Here is a 26503-nt window from a genome sequence, read left to right on the forward strand (position 1 = left end):
TGAGGAGGAAGGAAGAAGCTGGCTGACTTGAACAGAACGCAGACTTTCCTCGCTATCTAAAAGTACAGTGTTCCTGTGAAATCTTTCATAAACGGAAATGGTGCAGAGTTAAGAAGCAGTTGCCATTAATTTATATGGAAAATTCTTTGAGCATTCCCAGACCCCAAAAAAGGCCACCAAATAACACATAATACCTAAAATAACACTAACATATAATAAAGCAGGAATGATATGATGACTACACAGCCTGTGTAAGGTAGAAATAACATATGTACAGAGTAGTTTCACTTAACGGGAATCAGGAAGGCAGTGAGCAGCCTGGAAGGCCGAGAGCTAGTGATGTTAGGCTAAGTTGATCCAGGTCGGGGTGGTGGGAGGTTCAGGAGACAGGGTTATAGGAGAGAGAGGAAAAGGGTCATAGCATCTTACTGTCATTTGAATCCATCAGACATGCATGTCACTAACACCTACTTCTATGTCTGCCTGACTTGATGTCGAAGGTCGAGGTTCATCACCTGTATAGCTGACATGGAAGACTTGAAATAGGACAGTATGCTTGTCTTCTTTGCCTCGTGCATTTTTCTATCATATAGTTCTTTGTAGGCACGCAAAACATCTTGAAAACCTGCCCTAAACCTATGTGCCCTTTCAAAAACTCAATACTTTTCATGGGTGCAGGAAAGCCCTTATTTTGTTCACCATGACTGAAATCCTTAATTATGTCCTGTTTTATGCTAAGCATAACACCCTTGGGAGCTCTCTTAGGCTTTCTTATACCTTAGAACACATCTTGCTAATGGATACACAAAATAAATAGAAATAAAGCACAGATGCTCACAGACAGTTGAAAGATGTGGGGGTGTGATGCTGAGATGCTGAGAGTAGTTCTCAGGGAAGGAGCTTGGTGGTGCCACTTCCACTGCTCAAGGTGCACGCTGCCTGTATAACAGTTCACTGCAAAACAAGCACTGAATGCTGTTTTTGCTTTTCACCTTTTGTTTTGTTTTTTTAAAGCAAAAATCATCTTTGGATTTCTGTCAGTGAAAACAGATACTAATGCTGGGCTTTTGTAAAAGCAAAATAGTGTAATATGATCTTTTGAAAGTGGGAGAGACCTATAATTGGAAAGCATAGTGATACCAGTAACAGAAAGATGAGTGGTTATATTTATTTTTTGGAGACAAATAAAATATGTGAATGGCGTCATAGGGGATTGTGAGGTTTCTTTTTAGGCATGTAAAATGAGAAATTAAAGTTTGGGATTACAAATGCAGAGCAGAATCCAACTCTGGAAATAGATTTGGTAACTGTTACAGATTTGTTCCATACAACTCAAGTATCTAATCCTAACTCTCCTACCTTTAAGTAAATGACTGTGTCTCTGAGTAGATACTCAAGGTCTGTCTGATAGGAAATCATGTTCTGTAACAGTGGAGGAACTGAAAGAATTGGGTAGATGTTTTTGATTTGGGCCACAGGCTAAGTCTAGAGAAATTTAATGACCAAATAGGAGATCCTGAAGATAAGATTGCTTAGTACTCTTTGGGTTTTTTAAAGCATTGTTTGGTGACCAAAATATCTTTGTGTGTAAATATTTGTCTCTGCTTAGTTGAATGTTAACGGGTCCACATTAACCAAAGCTGTAAAACTTTTGTAATTTGTCTCCTACCTTATTTATTTATTTACTGGCTTTTGTTTCCATGCCTGTTTCTGTGTGGTGCCTTCATGCCAGCTGAATTTGCTCTACTTTAAGTAGAACTTCTTAATCTTTAGGGTACATTCAAATAATCTGAAATCTTATTAGCAGCTCTATAAATCAATGATCAGGTTCAAATCTTATTAAACCACAGAATTTCTGTTTGGATGTTCTGAGGTGCTGCCAAAGAACTTGTATTTCTAACAAGTTCTCAGTTAATGCTGATACTGATGGTGTAGGGACCACACTTTGAGAATCATTGCTTTATTCCAGAAGTCCTTCAGCTTAAGCCCTAAGGTAGTGGTTCTCAGCTTGCCTAGGGTTGCAAATCACCTGTAGAAAGAATTACAAACAAAAACCAAAAAAAACCTCACTCTGTGAGATTCCCAATCAGTATATTATAAATTTATGGGGGTGACGTTTGGGCATCTGTGGTTTTACAAAGCTCCATAGGTATTAGTACCTTGTAGCACCTCGTAGGTACGGCCTATTAGTACCGATGTCAGTTCTCTTTCAGGCCCTTAGCTTTATATATTTTGAATCTTTGTTATTTATTCTTGGTGACTTGACCTCTTTATCAATGCAGTGTCCTTTTCACCCTCGTAACACTCTTGTTCTGAAGCCTACTTTGATATCACTATAAGCAGTCCTGCTTTCTGTTGATTGCTGTTTCCATGGTATATCTTTTACCCTGCTTTGTTTATATCTTGATATTTAAAATATTTACATATGCACACACAGACCACATTACAGTGGATTGAATTTCTAGTAAATAGCATATAGTTGGAACTTGATATTTTATACAGTCTTCTCATCTCAATCTATGAACTGGGTTGGTCACATTCCTTAGAGTTAATGTAATTATTGATATGGCTGAGTTTAAATCTACCAGCTTGGTATTGTTTTCTGTTTATTCCATCTGTTCTTTGTTATTTCCCCCCTTTTTCTGCCTGCTTTTGCATTGAGTATTTTTTATGATTTTGTTTTATCTATATCGTCTTATTATTTAGACGTCTTTTAAACAACTTTTTAGTAGTTGCCCTACGTTTTAAAATATGCATTCTTAATGTATCACTGACCCCCTTCAAATATTATTTTACTACTTCACAAGTAGTAAAACACGCAACGCCAGAGGCAGAGGTAAGGCTAGCTGCGTCTTCCTATGAAAGTCTTCCTTCCCTTCACACTCTCCATGTTCATTGTTTATCCCAAGTATCTAACTCAGGGACTTGTTCCTTGTCATTGCCCTGAATAGAACTGATGAAGTGTGCATATACCCTAATCTTGGTATGTTTGTCTCTTCCTCTATTTCTGTCTGTCATTCTCCCCCTTCATTTTTCCCTACCCCTGAGCTATCAAAGGTGCTATGATGTGAAAATGAAGATTTTTAACATTTAAAGTTAAAGAAAGGTGTGTGTGGGGAGGAGGGGAGTATATGTGAATCTTTGTATACCTGCTCAATTTTTCTGTAAATCTACAATTGGTCTAAAAAAATAACATCACATATTTTTATTCATGCAATTTTAATGATTTTGTTCAAAATTTAAAAAACATTAGCCGTTGTGTATTATTTGAAAACTGAAAATATCAGACTAATTTGGGAACAATTTTCCATCATAACATTTCTTGATACCCATTTCCTCTCTTTGCCATTCTGTGGCTTCCTTGAGACCTTTATCAGTGTTGGTGTCACTGTTCTCCACTACATCATTCTGTGCACCTTAGCTGCTGCATTCTTTTCTCTTGCCTTTTTTCTGTGTTTCTCACTTCTGTTTAGCTCTCCTTGGATCTGTTTGCCTTGGCTCTCCTCATGTTTACTGTTAATGTATAACCATATTCTGTAGCTCTAATATGTCTCAATTCCCCAACCTTCTGGGTCTTTCTCTTGCCTGATAAAATGGCCCAAATCGTAACTCTAGTCATTGGAAAGCCCACCAGTATTCAGAGAGGCCATATGTTCTCCTGCTGCTTCATTCTCTACTGGAATCAGCTGTTCCTCACTTTATTCTCCAGATAACCATTTTTCCAAGGTTGTCTTGAGCATTTACTGAGCAATTTAGGGTAACAAAGAGGTCTTATAGCACAGAACAGTCTAAATCTAAAATCGAATGCTTTATATAACTGTTCTTACAAGTTACTTGGTGATACCTACCACCACGAATGTGGCCTTTTGCCATAGATCTGGCTTTATAAAGAGCCATGATCCATGATTTAAGTTAATGTCTTTAGACCTAAAATGATGGTGTATTGTACATCATGAGAAGAGATTCTAAAGAGGAAATCAGAAGATAAACTGGTCTTGTGAAGGAAACTTTACTTAAAAGTTATTTTTTAAAGAATGCTTTTCTATTAGTAAATATTGGAGGTGTTTAATTTTTGAAATATTTGTATTTATATGATGAAAGTAGCCAAGCTGCCGTTTAATTTTTCTTATTAAGGTGATATTCTGATAAATATGGATTAAAAAGAAAATGTTTACTCAGTATATTTTTTTCTTTTATAATTAAGTTGATTTATTTTGGTAGACATGTGGAATGGCTAACCTGCTGCACACATTTAGTATTTAATGTACGACATTCCTTGACTTTCAAAATCTGTATTGAAACATTAAATCTTTAAATAACTTTGCATGATTCATATTTTTTACATTATGTGTTAACATTTTAATTTTGAAATTTTTAAAAGAATGCATTATTGACATGTAATTGGTATTTAAAGAGACTAGAAGCCTGAACATGGTATATGTTAATTACATAGTGAAGTGTGGTATTTCTGGAGTGTACACAATTTTAGAGTAGTAAACATCATAATTTCAAGAACATATAGCAATGAAATATTTCTCGATTCACTCTTTTTAGTAAAATTTACTTTTGTAATTTTTTAGTTATTTTTCATTACAGCATGTTAATATTGTTAATTTTTACAGAAGGGATTATCTATGATATATTCAGTTGTTTGGAAAGACGGGCACAGTAGCCACAGTTCTGTTATTGGCTAGATGAGTGACTTTGAATAGAGTTACCTCTAAAATCATTTTCTCATTTGTGAAATGAGAGCATCAACCTCATTTTTTCTCAAATATAACTTTTACAACTCAAAGAGATGACCAAACAAACACTAGATAGTCCTGAAGATGCTCTCCAAGTCTGTTATCCCACTATTCATCTGAGACTTGAGTCATCTGCAACAAGGGAAAGAGCGTCTGCCAGCCAGGGATAGAACTGTAAGTAACCTATTCCCTCTTGAGGCAGTTCTGACCATTGGCAGTGTCTCTCTCCAAGAGAGCTGACAGGTCTCTCAATAATATCAGTTCTTGGAGTCATACAAAATAAGCATAATCCAGCTTCGAGTATTAGAAACCACTTATAGCAAGTCCTCACTTAATGTCATGGAAACAAAATCAGTTTCACCATAAACTAATTGATATAAACAAGATTTAAATTCCCACATCATCCTAACAACATTTTAACGAAACTTTGTTGAATGAAACAACATTGTTCAAGGGCCTGCTGTATATTGTTTTCTGGTATTCCTTTTTTTAAAAAAAATCAAACATCCTTTTTCATCTGTTCCTCCTATAACACGGTTTTGATTTGTATTATTTTTGAGTAGTTTTGGATTTATGAAATGGATACAGTAGTAATGAAATTAAAGGTGAAATGAATTTGAAAATAAGATTGGATATACATTTTGGAGTTGATAGATTTTTATATCTAGGTAATAATGTATAAGAATCTTATATTTTTAGTATTTGTAATGAAACCCAAACAAATGTTATTTTATAGTTTTTATTGACTGAGAATTAAAATAATGCTAATGTTAGATCTTACTATGTCCCAGACTCTATTCTCTGCTCTCTAAATGTATTAGGTCATTCAGTTTTTACAACAGTCCTATGAGGTATGCACATCTCCATTTTGGAGATTAGGTAACTGAGGTATAGAGACACTAAGTATCATGAAATAGAAATTATTCCAATTACATATTGAAATTATACTCTTTTCCCTTCCAATAAACACTACTATAGTGTTTGGTAAATCTGCAGTTCTTCATATTGGTTGCTGAGATTTATAGAGTGCATATTTATTATGGGCCTGTCAATGTGCTGGTGCTTTTTATATTTTATCTTCAGTAATCCTCACAGCCAATCCCTACTTTATGGGTAAGGAAAGTTGGAAGAATAACCTGTCCAAAATTACACAACTAGAAAGTGGTAGAATTAGTGTTTGAGTCTAGGTAATCTTGACTGTGAAACTCATGCTCTAGAAGGCACACTGCCTCACCAACTGCACACTTTAGCATATTTGACTTTGTTGGGGCAAAAGAAGTACATGCTTCTTCTTAGCAGGCAATTCCAACTATAAAGTTCTTTGAAATTCGTTAATTTCTTTTTTTCTACATTAATTTGTAAGTAAATTTACTAGGTGCATATGGAATGAAGACAAGGCCAGAACTTGATCTCTGAAGTACAAGACCACAAGTCTTTCATCCTAGGAAGGTAGCAGCCAAGACAAGTCACATTGCTGATGCTGGTTTCAAGGGAGATTTTGAATATTAAGTGAAATTTTAGGATGGAAGGAAATTTTAGGAAGGAATATTAGCAATAACTTCTTAGCTTTTAGCAAAGTTAAACTTCTACTTAAATTTTATTGGTGGTTAAAGCAGACTTCCTGATACCCAGTGTATGTATATTCAACTATCAAAGTTAAATACAAAGATATCTGTTGTGTTGTTTGCTAGTCTCCATCATTTGTGCATGTATTAAGAGTTAATTGTACTTCTATGGTAAATGATGTAGTTGCTTCTCTTGCATTAAGCTTTCCTGGTAGTGCTTAACCTGTAGACAAAGCAATTCGAATATCAGAATATGCCTAAAGCTCTCACTGAAAGACTGAAGCACTGAGAAAAGTTAGCATATTCAACAGGGGAATTCAGCTCTTCCTATCTCTCTGTTACTCAACAAGGGGATTCTGCTCTGTTTTTCATGTGTTGATAAGTACATTTCTCTAAACACTCTCCCATTGTATTCTTTTTTTCCTGTACAGTATTGTTTGGGCTTTCTTTGGTTGCTCAGCTCAGCATGGCAGTTCTTCTCAGTAGTGCTGTATTTGTCTGTGATTGTGCCACTTTTCACTTTCTTTTTCTCAGTGGAACTTAGAAGCATTAAACACATCTCTCTAATAGTTAAATATTAAAATGAACTTTTTCTATGATGTGTGACTACTTGGCAACTTCACCTCATCTACACTGATATAAATAACTGAATGAAAATTTTTATGTTTACCATAGTCAAAAAAATAAAATTTGTTCTCTAGAAATAAAGGAACAAATATAGCAAATGAATATATGTCGACAGGGGAAATCAGTACAAGAAACACTAGAGAAAGTTTTGAGAAATAAATGCAAGTGTATGAGTTTTGAAAATCTGGCTAAAATTGGTGCTTTTATAATCAATTACCAGGTCTTTATAGTGTGGTGTATTCTCTTTTTTGTTGCACAACCCACTAAACTAGCTAGTTAGGAACATAGTTTTCACAGTTGTAACCAAACATTTCTGGTGTAGTTTTTTAAAAAGGAAGGCAGTATTGGTACAGGGCATAAGAATCATTTGAAAATTTCCTCCCTGAAACTCTAGGGTTGGGTAGAACCAGCCCTGAACTTACTGGTTAGGTGTGCTTATTTTCAGCGTAGTTACAGGCTTTCTCAAGCGCTGTTAAAATGCTGTTATTTGATTAAAAAAATAGCAAACTGCTATTTTTCAAGATATTTAGTTTGCTTATGTAAATACATACCCTTCATCACATTCATATTTTCTTTTTTGTTTTAGTAAGACAGATTTTGACAACTAAAAGTAATAATAATACAAGAGGAGGTGACTCAATGTTTCAAATGAAAAATTAGTTCCATTTTAACCAGTCTGAACCTACACAAGATCGTGGCGTTTAGGTTTAGGGCATCTATCTCTTTGGACCAGATCATATGTTATTTGAATCTACTGTGGTGTTGTTAGTATGTTTCATAAGACATAGTGCAGAGCTGCTATGATCTTTAAATGTTAATGTTCTTTTCTTATCACTTTACTGTGTAGATACCCTTCATGAGACCCAACTCTGCCACAGCTCATCCTCGGAGGCAATCCTGGAAACCTCTTTTATAAGTGTGATTTTAAAAATGTGGATAACACTCTCAATAGAGTACATAAAGTAAAGGAGAACAGCTATCTTGTCCTTCCCATAAGCTTATCACTGCAGAAAGTTGCCTTTGCTTGTCAGGTTTGGATAGAATGTAATTGATTGGTTTGTTACTTGGACTGACAAGGCACTTAATTTGCCTGTGTGGAATTTTTTCCTTTTTTTTTTTTTGCACTAATCAGAAATATTTGATATGTGCATTGTTGAAAAATACTGGATAATGTCTTGTCAGAATTGTCCTATTAAGTGATGTTTCTCCCTCTTGCTTCTTTGGCAAATGGTGATACAGTCTTTGGACTTACTGAAGATTATGGAGCCTGTGGGACTTAACATGCAAAGCGCTATTGCTGCTGTCGAATACCAGTAACAAACGAGAGACGATGCCTTCCGTTAGGCTGCTCTTCTGTTCCATCCAACTTAATACCTATATTCACATATGCAGTGCTGCACTGAGAGACTACAGACTCTCACATTATACGTTATTTCTATTTATAATACTCAGTGGAAGTGAAATACTTGTAAAGCATATGTATCCTAGTTTTGACTCATTGGTCCTCGTGTAAAAGCACTAATATTATTAGCATGAAATTTTTACAATTGCAGATTTTTAAGCTCATGAGTAAGAGTATATCTGTGTTGATCTCTAGATATTTTTTAGTAATACCCAAATTTATTCAGTCTTTATTGATTTAATACAAGCTTTCTGTGTTCAGTATAATTTTATTTTTCTCAACCTGAAGAATGAGGTTAAAAACTAAGGAGTGAGACACAAAACTTACTGACTACACAGCACGCCAGCTGAAAGATCTTCATCAACATCTTTAGCTTCCCAGAGGTTTACAGAATTAACATTTCATCTTCAAGCTTTAATGATCAAGTTTTAAGTCAACTACAGAAATATGTTGAATATTTCATCACTCCATCTTGAACTGGTTTAGAAGAGACTCTGCTGAAATTGAAATGCACATATACACTGTAAATTGTCAAGTTGTTTCTTGGAATTTCCTGATTTACAAATGTGGTTTTGGACATCTTTTCAGATATAGTGAAAACTGAAAATAGTTTAAACTTTAAGAATAGAGTAGGCAATGTGATAATCAAAAGCAAGTGTAAATATAAAGTTGCTGTGTTCTAGTAGTAATTTATAATAAGCAACCATATTATTGGATAAGATGTTTACTAATAGTAATGTGTATATAAAATATGTATAAACTGAGATTAACTTATCAAAAGATCTTATTGAAAAAAGTATTAATAACCTATAGCAAAACCAGTAAGCTTTCTTTTAAGAGTAAGAAAGGACTTATTTATTGCTACATAAGTTTACTAATGTTGATAATCATTACTATTGCTGAAATCCAGCTGAGTTTAAGAAAAATTACAGATTGCCACTTTCTTAAAAGAATGTGCTAATGCGTTAGATCCTGGCCCTTCTTTGATGTATGGTAAGAAATGACTAGCGATGATTTTATTTTAGATTTCTTGAGAAATCATTAAGCCTTGTGGTTTTGGTATCACTATTAATCAGAATTGCTTCCACCTTGGTTCTAATTAGGACACTACCTTATTACCATTCTCCATCTTCAGTCTTCAGTGGTAGGCAGGCTATTCCAGATTTGGTGCTAGCCCTAAAAATCTTTGTCACACACCACAGATATAAACCGCATAACTCATAATTATTCGTCCTAGAAACATATTTGGAATAGGAGAACTTTTGAAGGGAGTAGAAAACACTTTCTCTTGATAATCTCCTAAATGCTCTCATATTTACACAGTATAAAATTAATTTTTTTCCATAATTGGTCCAGTTACTATTGAAAGGAAACATTAATATGTACTTAATAAAATGTGAGCCAATTCACAGACATATGCGAGAGAAAACGGCACTACAAGTGAATGATGACTGTGTGTTATGCAACAGGGAAAGGAAAAACACTAAAATGTCAGGAAGGAAACTGAATAACTGAAATACAAGACAGACATGGTAGCATGCAGCCATGGTTCTCAAACTTGACGCTGCCTCGGAACCGTGCGACTTCAGCCACATTCCCTCCTTATCTTCCTCCCCCCCAGCCTCACTCTCTCCCCCTGGCTCCCAGCCTTTCTGATTCAGTGGGTCTGCAGTGAGGCCGGAAAATGTGCATTTCTAACAAGTTCCCAAGTGCTGCTGGTGCTGCTGGCCAGGGACACCACTTCGAGGACCATCTGTATATAATATTTTTAAAAGAATCTCTTGTATTGTGTTTGACATTGATTGATTGAATGTTGCTTTAATCTCCTTAAAAGGGCCCTTACATTTTCAAAAATATGTTTCTATATAAAAACGTTTGTGATGGTCTCATCTACAACACATACAATATAATTTCTTTATTTTCATAAATTCAGTTAGATGGTTATTTTATTTCATACCTATAGGGGAATCAATGTTTTAGATTCAGAAATGAATCAAGAAACATATACATCTTTATCTGTAATTCACTGATTCCTTTAAAAAAAAGGTTTGAAATTAGGGTTATGTTTGAACATGAAAACAAAATTTAGCCTTAACCTTTATCCATCTTAAATTTAGAAATATTTCTGTATTGTTTATATATCCTTGTTAATTATGTATTTCTTGAATGTTTATTTTACATTATATTAAAAATAGGTCGCTGACCTCAGACAATATTAAGACTCACACCCATTATCTAGTCCCCTGGTTTTATACCCTACTACTTAATGCGACCACTCTCTTTTTAAACACTTATATTATCTATTTGACAAAACTTACCACTGTTTTACTTGATTCACGGTATTGGAATATTTTATCAATATTTCACCAAAATCTACTCAAGGAATTTAGAAGGATTCTCTGCAGCAGAAAGGAGTATTAATGTTATTAATTTTGTTTTCTGAAATAGTTTTTGACAAGAGACTCAGCTTTAGCATTGTATGGTATATGAAGGCAGAAATCTTTTTCTATAATCTGAGTCAGCATTTTGTAAATTTTACATATACTAAGGATTGTGATTAAAAATATTTCTGAGATGGACATACTTTGCAAATACATTCTTAATGAAATTGTAGACCGCTTTCTCCCAGCACTCCCTCTAAGACTTTCTGCAGGTCTGCTGATAAGATTCACTGCTGTTCAGGTACATAAGATATAATGAAATTGGATGCTCATGCTGGGCTTTGTAAATAAAATGAGATTGACCCCCAGCCATTATCTCATTTATCTGATTTACATTGTAAAATGAAGATCTACACTATTGATTAGAGCATAATTAGTTAATTATGAACAGGTAAATACAAAGTTACGTGGGGCTTGAGCACAGCAGGCTGTACTGCTGAAACATTTCCAAGGGCATGAGCAGATGGAGATCAGTTTATTAAAGAACAAAGCAGTCGTGTTCCAGGTATGCAAATGTCAATCATTCCCGTGCTGTGAAGAGGCACTTGACCTTACTGTGTATTTTTATATGAATGCTTTTATTTCATGTTTCTTTTTTTTGGTTTCACTTTTAATCTTGTAACCTGGCTGTGCAGATGTAGCTAACTGAAGGGACCCCATTATTTAAGTGATCATTAAATATGAATTAGGATTTCGATAATTATCCCTATATTTTTCCAATTAATATACTTTTCATGTGTAAAGAATATTTTTGTCTTACCATTCATTCATTTATTACTGGCTGTGATAAGTCTATAGTGGCATTAATGAAAATATGTTTAAGACCTCCACATTAGTCTTATATTTGTGAAATATGCTATAAAGACATTTTCTAGTTATTTTGTTTAGAAAATGCTTATATAAGTGGTTTGCACTAAAATTGATGTAAAATATAAGGAATAAAATGTCTTTATTGATGTTAAATGTTATTCTGATATTGGTAGAATGCAGAATTATGTGCACTTTTGTATTATGTTAAAAGTGATTTAACTCATGGGCCACAGACCTGTATTTTCTCCATCTTTTAAAATGAGCAATTGAAAAAACTGGCTACTGTTCAATGAAAGAATCTTCCACTCCCGGTTAATAGATTTGTGTAGGTGTTTAAGCTGCCAGTAAGATTTATTTAAGTAATGTTAATATTCAAGACCAATTCTTTTGATCTTTTTTTCATAGAATTTTTACATGGAAATGATAGAAAAGAAAATCTAATCCATGAATTCTCTCGATATTTAGGGTTTTGTTTTAAGTGAACAGGTGTAATGGTATCTATGTTTAGAGTCAGTATTTTATTTTACTGTATATAGACTTGAAAGGGATCTAAATAAAATGTTTCATTGACATAAAAAATAGCTTGATTATGGATCAACTTGATCATAAAAAAAGTACATTCTTTTTCAAATTCCATGTTGGGGATATCTCTTGTTCCTCAAGTTTAGCTTATCATCTGGCTTTAAATTATAAACATAAGAGGTGCATTTAATTGTTTCTGTTAGTTTAAAAAGTAGTTATTTAGTGTACTCTCCTAGTGAAATTATCAACTGGAAATTAGGAGAGTTAAAGAAACCCTTTAGAACACTGGCTTTTAGCCTGTTTCTTAGGCACAGGAAAAAATAAATCAGTAGTTTCTTTTTTACTTGTATGTAATTCTCAGCAATCAGATAAACATGATCGATTGCTTGTTACATGGATCATAGGACATATGAACATAAATCATTTTCTTCCTCTTCTTTGTCTAGGGTGCTATACTTAACCATATGCTAAGTAAGCATTTTAAAAACATATAGAAATACATTTATTTGCTCACTGCATTTTGTTAAGTCAATGTGTAAAAGACCATATATACAGCTGCTTTATTATTTACATCTGTATCCATTATTAATCTGATGCCTAGAAAATTGTATTTAATAAGAATCTAATTAAACAATCAGGTTTCCTTTTATCTTATAAATGGGATTCATTTAATCTCATTTAAAATTGTAATTTTAGAGTGCCCTATAGTGTTAATGTGAACAGTATTTATTAGATGTTTAAAGGATACTTCTTTAAGCATCCAGTTTGCATTTTATTAAAAATTTCATAGTGTTTCTTTACAGGTTAGTTTTATATTCTCTTTTCATATTTTAAGATATGTCCTTCCTATTTAATATATGTGTTATCGGTATGTTATAATAGTCTGTTTTTATTACATAGACATTTGCATTGTTTAATAAAGTACATTGTGTTATATCACTAAGCATTTGTGGGTCAATGACTGCTTTTGCAAAAGATTTGAGAAACATTTTATTCACTATTTATTTTTATAAATTAAGTATGTACTATACATGTGCTATGATAATGTGTTTCCAAGTATATGTAAGAAATAGAAGGAACCAACAATAATAATTTGATCAATAACTACTTCAACTATTTCGCTTTTAGGTAGCAGAATGATTGCAGACCCTTATGAGTTTCTGATTTTTGAGTTTTTAAAAATGATATAAATTTGTAACATAGCCAGAATTTGTTCTGACAAAATCTGCTAAAGTTTACAAAGTGGTGTGTGTGTGTGCATGAAATAAGTAATCCACTATTTTCAACAATTTACATTGTCCTTTGATTTCTAGGATTCTTGGTGGTATCTCTTACATTTGTCTGTGGCATATTCTTGCAAATTCTGCTCAAGTTCACTGTGTCATTCAGGATATTTTTGTTACGAGCACATAAAGATTTCTTTAATATTCCAATGTAGAAAGGATGAGATTTTTTCCTCATGGAAATAATTTTAGTCATTTCCAGAAAGTGTTTACATTTGTGTATTTGTTTATTAACAGCTAATGATTTCAAGATTGAGTTATTTCTTTTTATTCTTGTTTTTTGTCTCCTGGATTTTGGCAGTTCCTAAGTGTATTAACTACTCTTTTTTTCTGTTTTAGTCTTAGAATTACAATTTTTTATTTACTGGTGAGTGAGCTATAACTTGAGAGAACTCACATATCACCCTACATTCTGACAAAATTCTTCCTTTCCTCTGGGACTGATCACAAATACATCAAAGTTCTGTATGTAGACCAAGTGATTCTAAAGTGTGTCACTATTGAAGGAATTAGTAAGGATTAGGTCATTTCCAAATGGCATATACTTCAGCATTATATTCTAACAAATCTAGCATATAAACCTTTGTTTTCCCTTTTGCATTTATTCTTGAGCTGAAAGATAATTTAATTTTATAATTAACTGAACTCATCTACAAATTGGAACTATATCAATGTAGCAAACTTGTTCTTAGTTTATTAGCTGGAAATTCATATATATTCCAACAAGAATCACCTGCATACATGAAGGTAAAAAATAACGAATTAAGATTCACCTTTATATTCATCTGGCGTTTGACTTGAAATATATACTGGAAAGCTTAATTTGCAAGTAATTATGAGACAGTTATAAAGTAAATATGCAGTAATTATGTTGTGATTTGATATGAACTAGGAAGGCATTACCATACCTCTTTACCTATCAAGGGCCCAGATTATTGGCATTCTAAACTGTGAGGAACATTGCCCGAAAACCTACCATTAAGCAAAAAAGACTATAGTTATCAAAAACTGAGTCCATGTACTTAACTCAGTAGAAATTCTCATTTTCATGTCTTTTTACTGTCAATTTGTCTTAATAAGTTTAATGATCTGGTTTCTGAATCCATAACAAATTATTGAGGGGGAAATGCTGCTTAGACAAATACACTAACAGTATCAGAAAGCAGTAGCTGATACTTTTCAAGCGAGGACTCTGAAAACGTGTGAAAGTGTTGCGTGCAAGAATTCAAACACAGCAGCAGATTGATGGTACTCACTCCAAACACAAAAGGCTGGCACACCGTTAGACACATAGCAACATCTGTTACATTCATGGTCCTGAGATGACAAAGATAGTGTAAATTACACTTCATGCATTTTCTTGATGAAGTAAAGAATCATTTTTTCAAATTTTCCTTTCAAAGATGATTGAAATACTAGTTTTAATGCCCTCAGCTATCTCGAAATCTCAACATTCTTATAAACTCAGAAATGTTTATACTATGAAGGGTCCCATAACCATCCATATATTTCGTGTAACTGAGCTTTTACTATTGAAAGGTAAATAAGTTGAGAAGAAAGAACATAAAATTGTGCGGGCTTGCCATTTAGTCTATATTACATTTGATGTTAGCTACATATTATCTATTATTTCTTAATGTCAGAACACAGCTATTTAAATATTTTAACTGCTTTTAAATAGAATTTTGGATAGTTCGTTTATAATACTGGCATCGTAAATAAAGTACTGTTATTCTTATTTGGTTTTATTTTTCCATGGCTAGAATTATCACAGTAAACACTATTTTCCCCCAACTCCATATCTTTAGTCTAAAAGGATTTTGGAAAAGTATATACATTTATTTGGTTCATAAGGAGAAAGTTGTAGAGGAAGAAATGCATAAATATATGATATATAACTGTTGTAAGCTTCTTTATACCTGAATAACTTAGCTAAGTTGCTAACTTTTCTGAAAACTCTTGATTCCTAAAATGAGTCTTTGGGAGATTGGGTTTTGGAGCATTATATGAAATTTGTAGTATAAATGTATATTTATAGTCCCATTTATTGTGATGTTTTTAAAAAATCAACAGTTTTGTGTGTGGTTTATAACAATAGCATTTCCCCCTTTTTTTTCTAATAAAGATTATTGAATAGTAATTAGCATATATTCAAGTATTGTGGGTCCTATAATTTTCCCCTTGGTTTCTTAGTTGTGGATTTCTCAACTTTTAAAGTTTTAAATCAGTAAGAGAAACTATATATAAAGAGAATCTGACAGATTGGTTTGGAGAAAGTATCTTTTTTAACTTAAAAAGAGAGCGCAAAGAAAAGGAGGAATGTAATTCTTTCTATAAGATGTATACATCTTTGTTATTTGTTGTTAAATTTTGGTCATGTTATTCCAACTGATAAAATTCTTTTTATAAGACACTGAAATAATACAGATCTTTCTTCATTGTCGGCAGGATGACATTGTCTGAAACGAAGAATGGGTATGATAGTTTTCTTAGATTTTGTACATCAGAGGTGGCAAAGACACTATCAAAACATTTATTAATAAGATTTAAAATGTACTAGGAGGTCCTTTGAAAAACCAACTACACTGAGAAAAAGTGACAAGTAAATTTTGAGAAAATTTATATTTGAGAAAATTACATTTAGTTCTCAGAATGGTTTTTATTTGCTATAGATTGTGATAGCATGCTATAAACTTTGGAAAGTTTATAATCTACAGGAACTTGGAGAAAGAGTGGTGAGATATAAATTGTATAGAATTGATTACAGAGTACTTTATGTAGCCTGTAGAATTCGAGTTCTAAAAATTTTTAGAACAAACACAATGTAGTGAATTGAATTCATAACATTGAATTGCATGTATCATATCATTAAATGTTGTTAAATTATCTAATGGACAAATGACTAATTCTTGAAGTTCAAAATCTAAACTGTTGGGTCAGTTTTGAACACATGGCTATACACGTACATTCATTCATATGCTCTTAACATTTCTTCTATCAAAATGTTCTGAATGATATTTTGTTTGCTTGTTAAATATGTTATATTTTGTTTTTCCTACCATTAGTTCAGGTTTAGATTGTTTTTGTTATAAACATTAATTTAATAATCTTATGAGCTAAAGGTAGAATAAACAGTGTTAAAGTTGAAATGTGTCATAGTTTGCTATTTGTCTTTGCAAAAAAAATGGTTTTGAAAATATTATTCAGATATACCATAAATCTGTTTACCATGCAGGTGTGATGAATGCAGACTGTGCTACCATTTTGGCTGTCTGGATCCTCCTTTGAAAAAGTCTCCTAAACAAACAGGCTATGGGTGGATATGTCAGGAATGCGATTCTTCATCTTCTAAGGTAAGGGGGGAAATCCTATAAGAAAAAGTGTCGTTTTTCCTTCATTTTGATAGCTTTTCTATATCAACTTCCTAACTTTAAAGAGACTTGGAATATGTAATTTATGGGCAAGAACCTTGAAATTATGTAAGTATCCTATTCCTCATCAAATTTTCATTTTCTGTGTTTTTTCCCCCCCAATGGGTTTATTATCATTTATTTTGATGTTCAAATTGTCCCAAATTTGGTTAATGGAAGCCATTTGGGGCTGATGTCTGCCACTTCAGCTTGGCATCTGTGTCCTTTTGATATTATCAGCAGTCTTTGAGTTATTTTCTTACTAAAAATGTTCCAGGCTCAACTTGCACTTCCCATTCCCCTACTCCTGGAACCAGCTATTTCTCCAAGGAGCTCTAGTTCCTGTTAGTAGAGAATGGTATTTAGAAACCAAGATACGGGTACTAGATGTGCTCATTGTTACTGGGATGTTGCTCCTACTAGGTCTTCTCAGTAGACAATGCCAAGGACTAGATGTACCTACAGGCATACCTTGTTTTTTGCACTTCACAGGTACTGTGTTTTTTACAAATTAAAGATTTGCAGCCCTATGTTGAGCAAGTCTATTGGCACCATTTTCCCAATAGCATTTGCTCACTTTGGGTCTCTGTGTCACATTTTGGTAAGATATGTATATACATTGTATTTTTAGATATAATGCTATCGCATGCTTAATAGAGTATAGTGTGAACATAACTTTTATATGGACTGGGAAACCAAAACATTTGTGTGACTCACTTTATTGTGATATTCTCTTTATTGTGGTGGTGTGGAACCAAACCTGCAGTACCTCCAAGGTATGCCTGTGTGCACATTCCGACACACCTACATTTACACCTATACTTCTGTGTCTTTTTAGGTATTGGAAACCATTCTAGTTTTCCCCCCATCCATATTTGTAACCCCCTCACAGAAAACTGGTTCCCAATATCCTTAATATATATTCTTACATGATTAATCCTGATGCTGATCTCTTTCACCCTTTACCTCCACCCACATGGATACCTACCTTTACTTACCAAAACCTAATGGCTTTTAGACTAAATTGTTCAGAAAGGAGAGAGAGAGGGAGCGAGGGTAGATATATTTTTTACAAGCTCCTCAAATTATTTTAATCAGGAATAAGAACCACTGTTTTATGTATTTTGTGAATTCTTCAGTTATTAACATTTTTAAGGTAAAAATGAACTTTTTTAGAATTTTAAAACAAATACACACAATGCATATAACCTAAATCAAACTTTAACTGACATTTAAAAATTATGATATATACTTACATATATCAAGATATAAGGTAGACTTAATATTGTATTTTTTAAAATATAGGGCCCAGTTCACTATTCAGTCTTTTTCTAATGTATACTCGATGTAGATCTCAACAACTTTTGTGGCTGAAACACCCAAAACGAAAACAACTTCTTTTGATGTAGGTAATGAACATGTATAAATATTTATTTTATAAAGTGCTTCATCCAAGTCATCTATGTTCACAAGTGCCACTGAGAATTTAAATTTACATCATATATTTTACAGTGACTGTGCCAGTTATGCTTTAACTTTTCATCCTTGTTTAAGCTCTGTTTTGTGAAAAGCCTTAGAGTAAACATGACAGGTCATTATCTGACTAGTACAAGATGAGCTGTCTCGGCTTGGAGACCTGCATGTGGTTTCCTCATATTTGATCTTTCTAGTATATAATTTTTTAAGTCATAAATATGCATAGAAACCTCATCCAAATCCCTATGGAAGATTTTGTGGAACTACAAATGCCACCTGAGACAAATGGTACTTTTTGATAATCTTTCTATTAGAAATCCCTGAGTAAGGGAATTATTTTTTCCCCCACTTTTGTTTTATTTTTAAATTTCCAGCATTGAGCAACTGGAATCCTATAACCGATATACTTATGTCGAAACAACATAGATGTTTATTTTCAAGTAAAATAGTCATTGAGAATTTTGCCTCTTCAAGAAGGGAACAGAACAATCTCTCCAAGGAGTATCTTGCTATAATACATTAAGCAAGCACACTTAATTGAAGCTAGAAATAGTAGAAATTGAGTGTCTGAATTTTATGTATTATGAAGATTTGTGAAAAATATAAAATTAAAATGAGTTATCCTTTAAGGTCCTTTGAAATTTGAGCACATAACTGACTCATAAAAAAGGACTTTGTGATATTTTAACTATTCATTTCGCCTCCTGTTTTTTTTTCTGACATTAGGTTAAATTTTAAATCTTTGAATTTATCAGGGTTGACAGAGAAGTCATTTTTAGGTAAAATTTATACCACTTAATGGTCTTAATTCAGCATTCTTTTAGGATTTGTGAGACAATGCCCTCTATTAGCTTCACTGAGTGTTTATTTGCCTTTTCACTGATACAGGCATGTAAAAATCTGGAGGAAAGCTATATGCAGTGCCCTCCATTAAAATCCCATTGAACAAATCTGTTGTGGTTTGTAGACTTACTAAAAGTCTGAGGATTAAAACTTTGGGGGGGGATATCCTTGATGATTGCTATAGTTAAATATTTAGACTTTAGATTTTCTCTTTGATAGTTTAGGGGATAAAGCCCATAAACTTCCAATTGATCTTTGACCTTCTCCTAGACAAAGTTCAAGGTATGCCCTGCTACTCTGGCATTTTCCTTGGCTCGCAAAATTGTATGTCTTTTAAGCCCTTAGTTTCTAACAGAGTGCTATATGTCAGACTAGTAACAGTGATTTGTGAATTCAGTAAGTAGTAACAGCCATTAACAATTCCACTGTGCTTTTTTTTTTTAGAGTATGTTATTTGTTTAAATTGAACATTTATATACTGAACTGAACTTACTTTTTATTTGTCATAACAGTCTGCTCAAAGAGGTTGCTTACTTCATTGTCCTAGACATGTTTCTGAAACCTGTCCCTAGGTAATACTTTTATCAAGTAACAATTTTCAGCAAAACAAAGATTGTTTATGGTTATTTTTTATAATAGAATTGGAATTTATGCTGATCTGTTTAGTTCTGTAACCTAAGGTAGTTTTCACGGTGCCTGTGTAATATACATTAAGCATATTGGTTTACTTCAATAAATTATGGTCAGGTGTTCCTCTAGAACCTTTTCAAATATATGATTTGTTTCCTCTAGGTAAAATGTATCAATGTTTATGACATACATTTTTATATACTTCAGCATTATATTCACAGAGAAAGAGAATGATTGGGAACCTCTAAAATGAGACAAATGTTTTCTATGTTAATAACATACAAAATTGAAAAACTAAATTACTTTTTAAGTTACAGTTACTATAAACTAGGAAAACCAAGCCATTTTCTAATTTAGATGGCATGTGGCCTGGTGCGTTTCTATAGCATGCTGTGGAAAGCCATATGTGATGAGAAACTAAATCACAGCTGAGATAATTAATCAAAGTACGCTAGGGCACCATACATAGGGTTGTCTTTCAGAACTCACCAACCTTATCATTCTTTAGTTTTTAAATTCTTCTGTTTTTTTTATATATATATATATATATATTCCCCCCCCCCTTGGAGGAAAAAAGTCCCCTACTAAGAATATGGTAGTTAAGCTGAAAGATATTTCTTTACTGCTTTTAAAAAGTTAGTAAGAATATTTTTACTTTATTAACCCAGTATTTGAAATAATAAAATTGGGTTTTGTAACATACCAATGTAAAAATTCAGAAGTCATGGAGACTATATTAATTACACAACCTGTCATTCCAGTATTTGTATGTAATGTGTGGAGGCAGCATTCATTGCGAAGAGGTGGTCCTAGTTGAAGTGAGCTAGCCCGTTCTCAGAGCTGGGAGAGTAACGCCCGAGTAAGAATGGCTCAAGTTCTAGCTTCAGACAAGTGAGTGAGATTTCAGGTATTCTAGGTATAGATACAGCTAGATAGTTTATTCTTTCCAATTTATTAAACATTTAATTTAATTTCATCATTTTGTAGAATTATCTGTTAAAAATTGTCTTTGTAACTTACATATTGTGGTTTAAGAAGTATCTTCTTGGGACATTTGTAACACTTTCAACAATAAAGATAAATTTTTAAAAAAAGTACCTTCTTGCCTACAACAAAGATAGACTTCTTCTAAGCTAGAAGACTCAAAGAATGAACTCTGGTAGTTAACAGAATTCAGTTCTGGAATTAAATATATTTAAGCATTCTAATCTTGATGTTCTGATAGAATCCTTGCCAAGACTGGTAAGAAATGATAGATTAGGGCCCTAGCCGATTTGGCTCAGTGGTTAGAGCGTCAGTCTGCAGACTGAAGGGTCCTCGATTCAGTTCCAGCCAAGGGCACATACCTCAGTTGCAGGCTCTATCCCTGGCTCTGGTTGGGGCACGTGTGGGAGGCAACCGATTGATGTGTCTCTCTCACATGGATGCTTCTCTTTCCCCCCTCCTCACTCTCTGAAAAGCAATGGAAAAAATATCTTCAGGTGAGGATTAAAAAAAGAAAAAGAAATTATAGATTAAGGTTTGGGGATATAGTGAAAGTGTGTTATATCATGTTACTTACTATTTTGACATTTACTTTTTGACATTTCTGGAATTTGGATGTGTATCTATAAGCAGTTTATATCTTTAAGTGATAGTATTTTTCTATAAAATTTTGCCATTAAATTTATGGAGTTTCTTACAATTTGAGGCACTGTTAAATAAGAAAACAGAATAATTTAAAATACTCAGAAAGTCAAAGTATTCAGTATGATGTAGAGAGAACAGCTTTACGAGCTTTCAGAAGGAATAAACTGGGCTCATATAGTAACTATTTATAGTGCTTGTGACCTTCAGCAAGCCATACTCCAGCGGGCTTCAGCTTGCTCATTTGTGAAAAGTTTAATGGCAATACTTGGAATAATGGAGATACTCATTAAGTAAATGGCATCTCTTATTTTTTAAAAATAAGCAAGCATTTTAGTCAAGAGGAAAGTTCAAAATTAGTGATAATGTTATGATTTTTAAATGTAAGAAATGTTTTTACAAAGTAATCCGAAGATCAATTTTCTGTGTTATTTTTTGTCTTCACACATAAAAAGTAAAAATCTGTCTTGTCTCTTCCAGAGTTTCACACTAGAATAAGGTCATGTCTAACTTCTTTATTCACAAAAAGGGCTATTTGTTTTCATTTCCTGCTAGAGTTAAGAGGCAAGAAAAAGTATTTTTATAATTAACCTATTTTTAAACTAAGGCACTTGTACTCTAGACTTAAAATTATATAGTATTCCATAGGTATTCTTGCTAAATTTATTGTATGTCATTAGCAAATAATTGTTTTTTTATATTGATGGCAATGCCTATTTAACATTAAATATAGAATTATGGCCCTCTGTGAATCGCAAAGATCGTACATTAATATGTTTATAAGTAGAAGGCACTATATTACTTTCATATTTAAACCAGTGGATCTACCACTATTGAATAATAGGAAGATATAACTGATACGGGCATAAAAGTGAAACTTGTTTTTAACTGAAGGCATGTTTTGTCAATAGGTGAAAAAATATACAAGAAATTCCCTATACATTGTGGAGGTGTATTATTTCCTTGGGGTCATGAAAACTATAAACTTGAAACTGAAATAAAAATTAAAAGTAAATACAACAAAATTTAAAAGTAACAAACACTGAAAACAGGTATAAGATAATTTATGGGCCCAGTTTGTCAGATTGTATGCAATTTTTGATAATAAAGATTCATCAGGCCTAACAAATGTCTTTTACAGAACAGGCATATATTGGAAACTCATCCTTTCATGGTATAAATGTTGGAATACTTTTAAGGATAGAAATGTGACAAATTCTGGGCTGGTGTGTTCACATTCCGTGTGGAGTATAGAAATTAAGGTTATTAACTTTCAGGGCACACTGTAAACACATTCAGAATTTCATAAAACGATTATGTGCCTTCAATATGTCTCACAGATTTATGCCCCAAGAGCGCTTCATTCTGAAGTGAGGGCATTATACTCATTCTCAGATGCTCCTAATGCCTTTCTTTTAGGGATGTAGGACCTCAACATGTCCTTTATGTGTATGAGTCAAAAGCCAATGATTTATACATATAAATTCTTCAGAACCCTATTTTTACACCCCATTCTCTTTTTCTGCCACCCGCTCCCTGGTTCCCAGTGGAAGAAATCACAGTCAGCCTTCTGTATGATGGATTCCACATCCACAGATTCAACCAACCGAGAATTGCAGTTGGTCGAATCTAGGGATGCGTCACTTGTGGATATAGAGGGTTGACTAAGGGACCTGACTATCCTAGGATTTTGGTATCCCTGGGAGACCTGGAACCAGTTCCCCATGGATACTGAGGGATGACTGTACTTCCTTAATTGTAGCATATAAATTTATCTCATGTTACTTAAAAAATTGAATATCTCCTGGGAATTTCATATATGCTGTTCTTAACATATTTTCCATTGGTAAATGCTGAGTAAGGCAAATTATCCTTAAAGGTCCACACTGTCCTCCATGGCCTCAAAGCTCCAGCATAGTCCAGTCCTGCTCCATATTAAATTCTTAGCTTCGGTTCTCATTTTGTCAGGGCCCTGTGAGCTACCTTTAAACTACCTTTAATAGGTTAGGTGAACATCACTTTATTCCTTCTTGTGCTTTATTTATCAAAAACAATTTTTAACCTTCTGGTTTACCTTATAATTTGTAATTCTCATCATTTGTCAATCCACACAGCCCAAATGCCAGGGATTTCTCCCTGAAGTGTAGTCTACAGATCACCTGCACCAGGATCTCCTAAAGTACTATTAAATATGTGGTTCAGACAGCCCCATGCAGACCTGCAGAACCAGTATTTCTGCAATGATGCTCAGGATTCAGCATTTTTGTAAACACCATACGTGATAATTATGATTATTAAAATTTAAGAGCACAACTTTTGACCCTGATCTCTTTTAAATTCCTTACACATACTTTGTCTCTAACTTCAGTATTCACATTTTGCTGTTCTTTAACAGGACTGTCTTTCAGCCCCATAGGCAAGGTAAAGAGATGACACCTGACTCAGGTTCAGAACAGTAGCATTCCTGGATTACTAATATACCATATGCCCATTCTTCCCAAGTTTTGGAATTGCCCAGAAACATCTCAAGGATCTTCTCTGAGCTGTATTCAGTTTGTCCCATCAAGAATCTTCCTCAATTACTTTGCCTCATCTGCTTGCTACTTCTTTGTGGTAGCTGACACTGTTGGTAACTTCCTACTTTGTACAAACTCCTTTCTTGCGTTTAGTGAACCTGTTCTCTTCTGGTTTTCTCCCTTCTTAGCAGACCATTTCTTGGGTCTTTTTGGTAGGCTTTTTTGGCTTGTTTTCACAGTCTTCTCTCACTCTGCAGGCTACAGCATCCATACCCAAAGCTCTGTACCATAACAGTTTTGCTACAGGAAACTTGGGATTTAGATTTAATGACCCATCTACTTTCTCTGAGTTAACAGTTCATCAAGAGAGAGGCTTTATGCCTTTTTAAATATTATCCTTTGGTCTGATTAAGACATCATGTAGTGATAAATTTATCAGTAAGTTCTAGTTGGCCATTTCCATGATCTAATAGTCTCCTTTCACTACAAAGTTTAGTATTTACTTAAGTAGGAGAATTCATACCAACTGATCTCCAAATGTATATTTGAGGTATGATCGAATGTGCTACAATTGAGGTGTCAGACTCTTAAGGTTTGTTTAACTTTAAAGCTGAAAAGTAGTAATTTGAAATAGTAATTTTTAATATAACAGAACTAATAACTTTTATATAAAATCTGGCTTTAAATAAAGAAGTGCTTCTCACTCTTTTTCTCCTTCCTTCTTTTCTCTAACTCTTCCTCTCTGGAGAAACTTGGAGTCAGAAAAAGAAGTAACATACATTGCGCGTGTCTTTTAAAATTTATTATAGCCCGGCCTGGCATGGCTCAGTGGTTGAGCATCAACGTAGGATCCAGGCCATCGGGGTTTGATTCCCAGTCAGGGCACATGCCTGGGTTGTTGGCTAGATCCCCAGTCGGGGGCATGCAGGAGGCAGCCGATCAATGACTCTCTCTCATCATTGATGTTTCTCTCTCTCTCTCTCCCTCTCCTTTCCTTTCTCTGAAATCAATAAAGATATATTTTGAAAAAAAATAATAAAATAAAATTTGTTATAACTGTTAATTCATGGTCATTGTAGAATAATTGAAAAATTAAAAAATATTTTAAAATATTTAAAATTACCTGCAACAATAGCACCTAAAAGTATTACATTTCTGCTCATGTTTAGGTAGTATATCCTATATCCTACTACAAGCTACTCTTTAAGAATTGCAAACATATTAATCAAAGGAAACCATCAATAAAACGAAAAGAAAATTTACTGAATGGGAGGAGATATTCACCAATTATACATCTGTTTAGGGGTTAATATACAAAAATTTATGAAGAACTCATACAACTTTACATAAAAAGTGATTAAAAAATGGGCAGAGGACTTGAATAGACACTTCTCCCAAGAGGACTTACAGATGGCCAATATGAAAAGGTGTTCAACATCACTTAATCATAAGGGAAATGCAAATTAAAACCACAGTGAGATATCACTTCATATCTGTCAGAACAGCTACCATCAGCAAATCAACAAACAAAAAGTGTTGGGGAGGGTGTGGAGAAAAGGGAGCCCTCGTGCACTGTTGGTGGGAATGCAGACTGGTGCAGCCACAATGGAAAACAGTATGGAGTTTCCTCAAAAAATTAAAAATATAACTACCATATGACCCAGCAATTCCACTTCTGGGTATTTATTCAAAGAAATCCAAAACACTGATTCAAAAACATATGCACCCCTATGTTATTGCAGCATTATTACAACAGCCAAGATATGGAAGCAACCTAAGTGTCCATGGATAGACAAATGGGTAAAGAAGAGGTAGTAAATATACAATGGGATGTTACTCAGCCATAGAAAGAGAATGAAATCTGCCACTTGTGACAACATGGATGAACTAGAGGGAATTCTGCTAAGTGAAATAAGTCAGACAAAGATAAGTATCATATGATTTCACTTATATGTGGAATCTAGAAAACTAAACGAACACACAAAGCAGAAACTCAGATACAGAGAACAAACTGATAGTTGCCGGGGGGAGGGGGGTTAGGGGGGCGGGTAAGAAAGGTGAAAGGATACGGTGCAAACTGCCAGTTATAAAAACAGTCCAGGGATGTGATGTACACCATCGGGAATAGAGTCAGTAATATTGTCATAACTGTGTGTGGTGTCAGGTGCGTACGAGACTTACTGAAGTGATCACTTCGTAAGTTATAAATGTCTAATCACTGTGTTTTACATCTGAAACTATTATAATACTGTATGTCAACTGTAATTGAAATTTTTTTTTAAGTTTAAAATTTGCAATCATATAATTCTGTTTTAATGGCCTTTTTTCATGTAATTTTATTTATAACAATTTTTCATGTCAAATACTCTTTTCTAACCAGATTTTTAAGTATATATGTGCAGTATTTCTTTGTACACATATACTCTCATTGTAATTGCTGGTTCAAAAAAAAAAAAAAAAAAAAAGGAACCCTTTTAGTATAAGAAAGTACCATAGGAGTAACAACAGCAATGGACACTTCTGAGTACTTCTGTGTGCCTAGCACTGTCAGTGTACCATCCCGTGTCCTCCTCACCAGAGTCCTATGGTAGTTACTGTTTATTAGCT

At 33.7% G+C, this 26503-nt stretch overlaps 1 protein-coding gene across 5 annotated transcripts in view; it reads left to right on the top strand.

Moving 5' to 3' along the window:
- PHF14 (PHD finger protein 14) overlaps window positions 1–26503 on the top strand; it is a 154120-nt gene that overhangs the window by 80697 nt on the left and 46920 nt on the right. For 4 of the 5 annotated variants that reach the window (XR_013999580.1, XM_081147793.1, XM_081147796.1 and 1 more), the window contains one exon: window positions 16631–16748. Coding sequence is in view for 4 of the 5 variants with exons in the window: in XM_081147793.1 (XP_081003919.1) it covers window positions 16631–16748 (118 nt within the window). In the remaining variant the exon portion in view is untranslated. Of the gene's footprint in view, window positions 1–7784; window positions 7872–16630; window positions 16749–26503 lie in introns of those variants that run through there. The other variant, XM_081147795.1, reaches the window with a different exon arrangement.

This window comes from Miniopterus schreibersii, assembly GCF_964146895.1.
Source record: "Miniopterus schreibersii genome assembly, chromosome: 9".
NCBI classification, from domain to species: domain Eukaryota; kingdom Metazoa; phylum Chordata; class Mammalia; order Chiroptera; family Miniopteridae; genus Miniopterus; species Miniopterus schreibersii.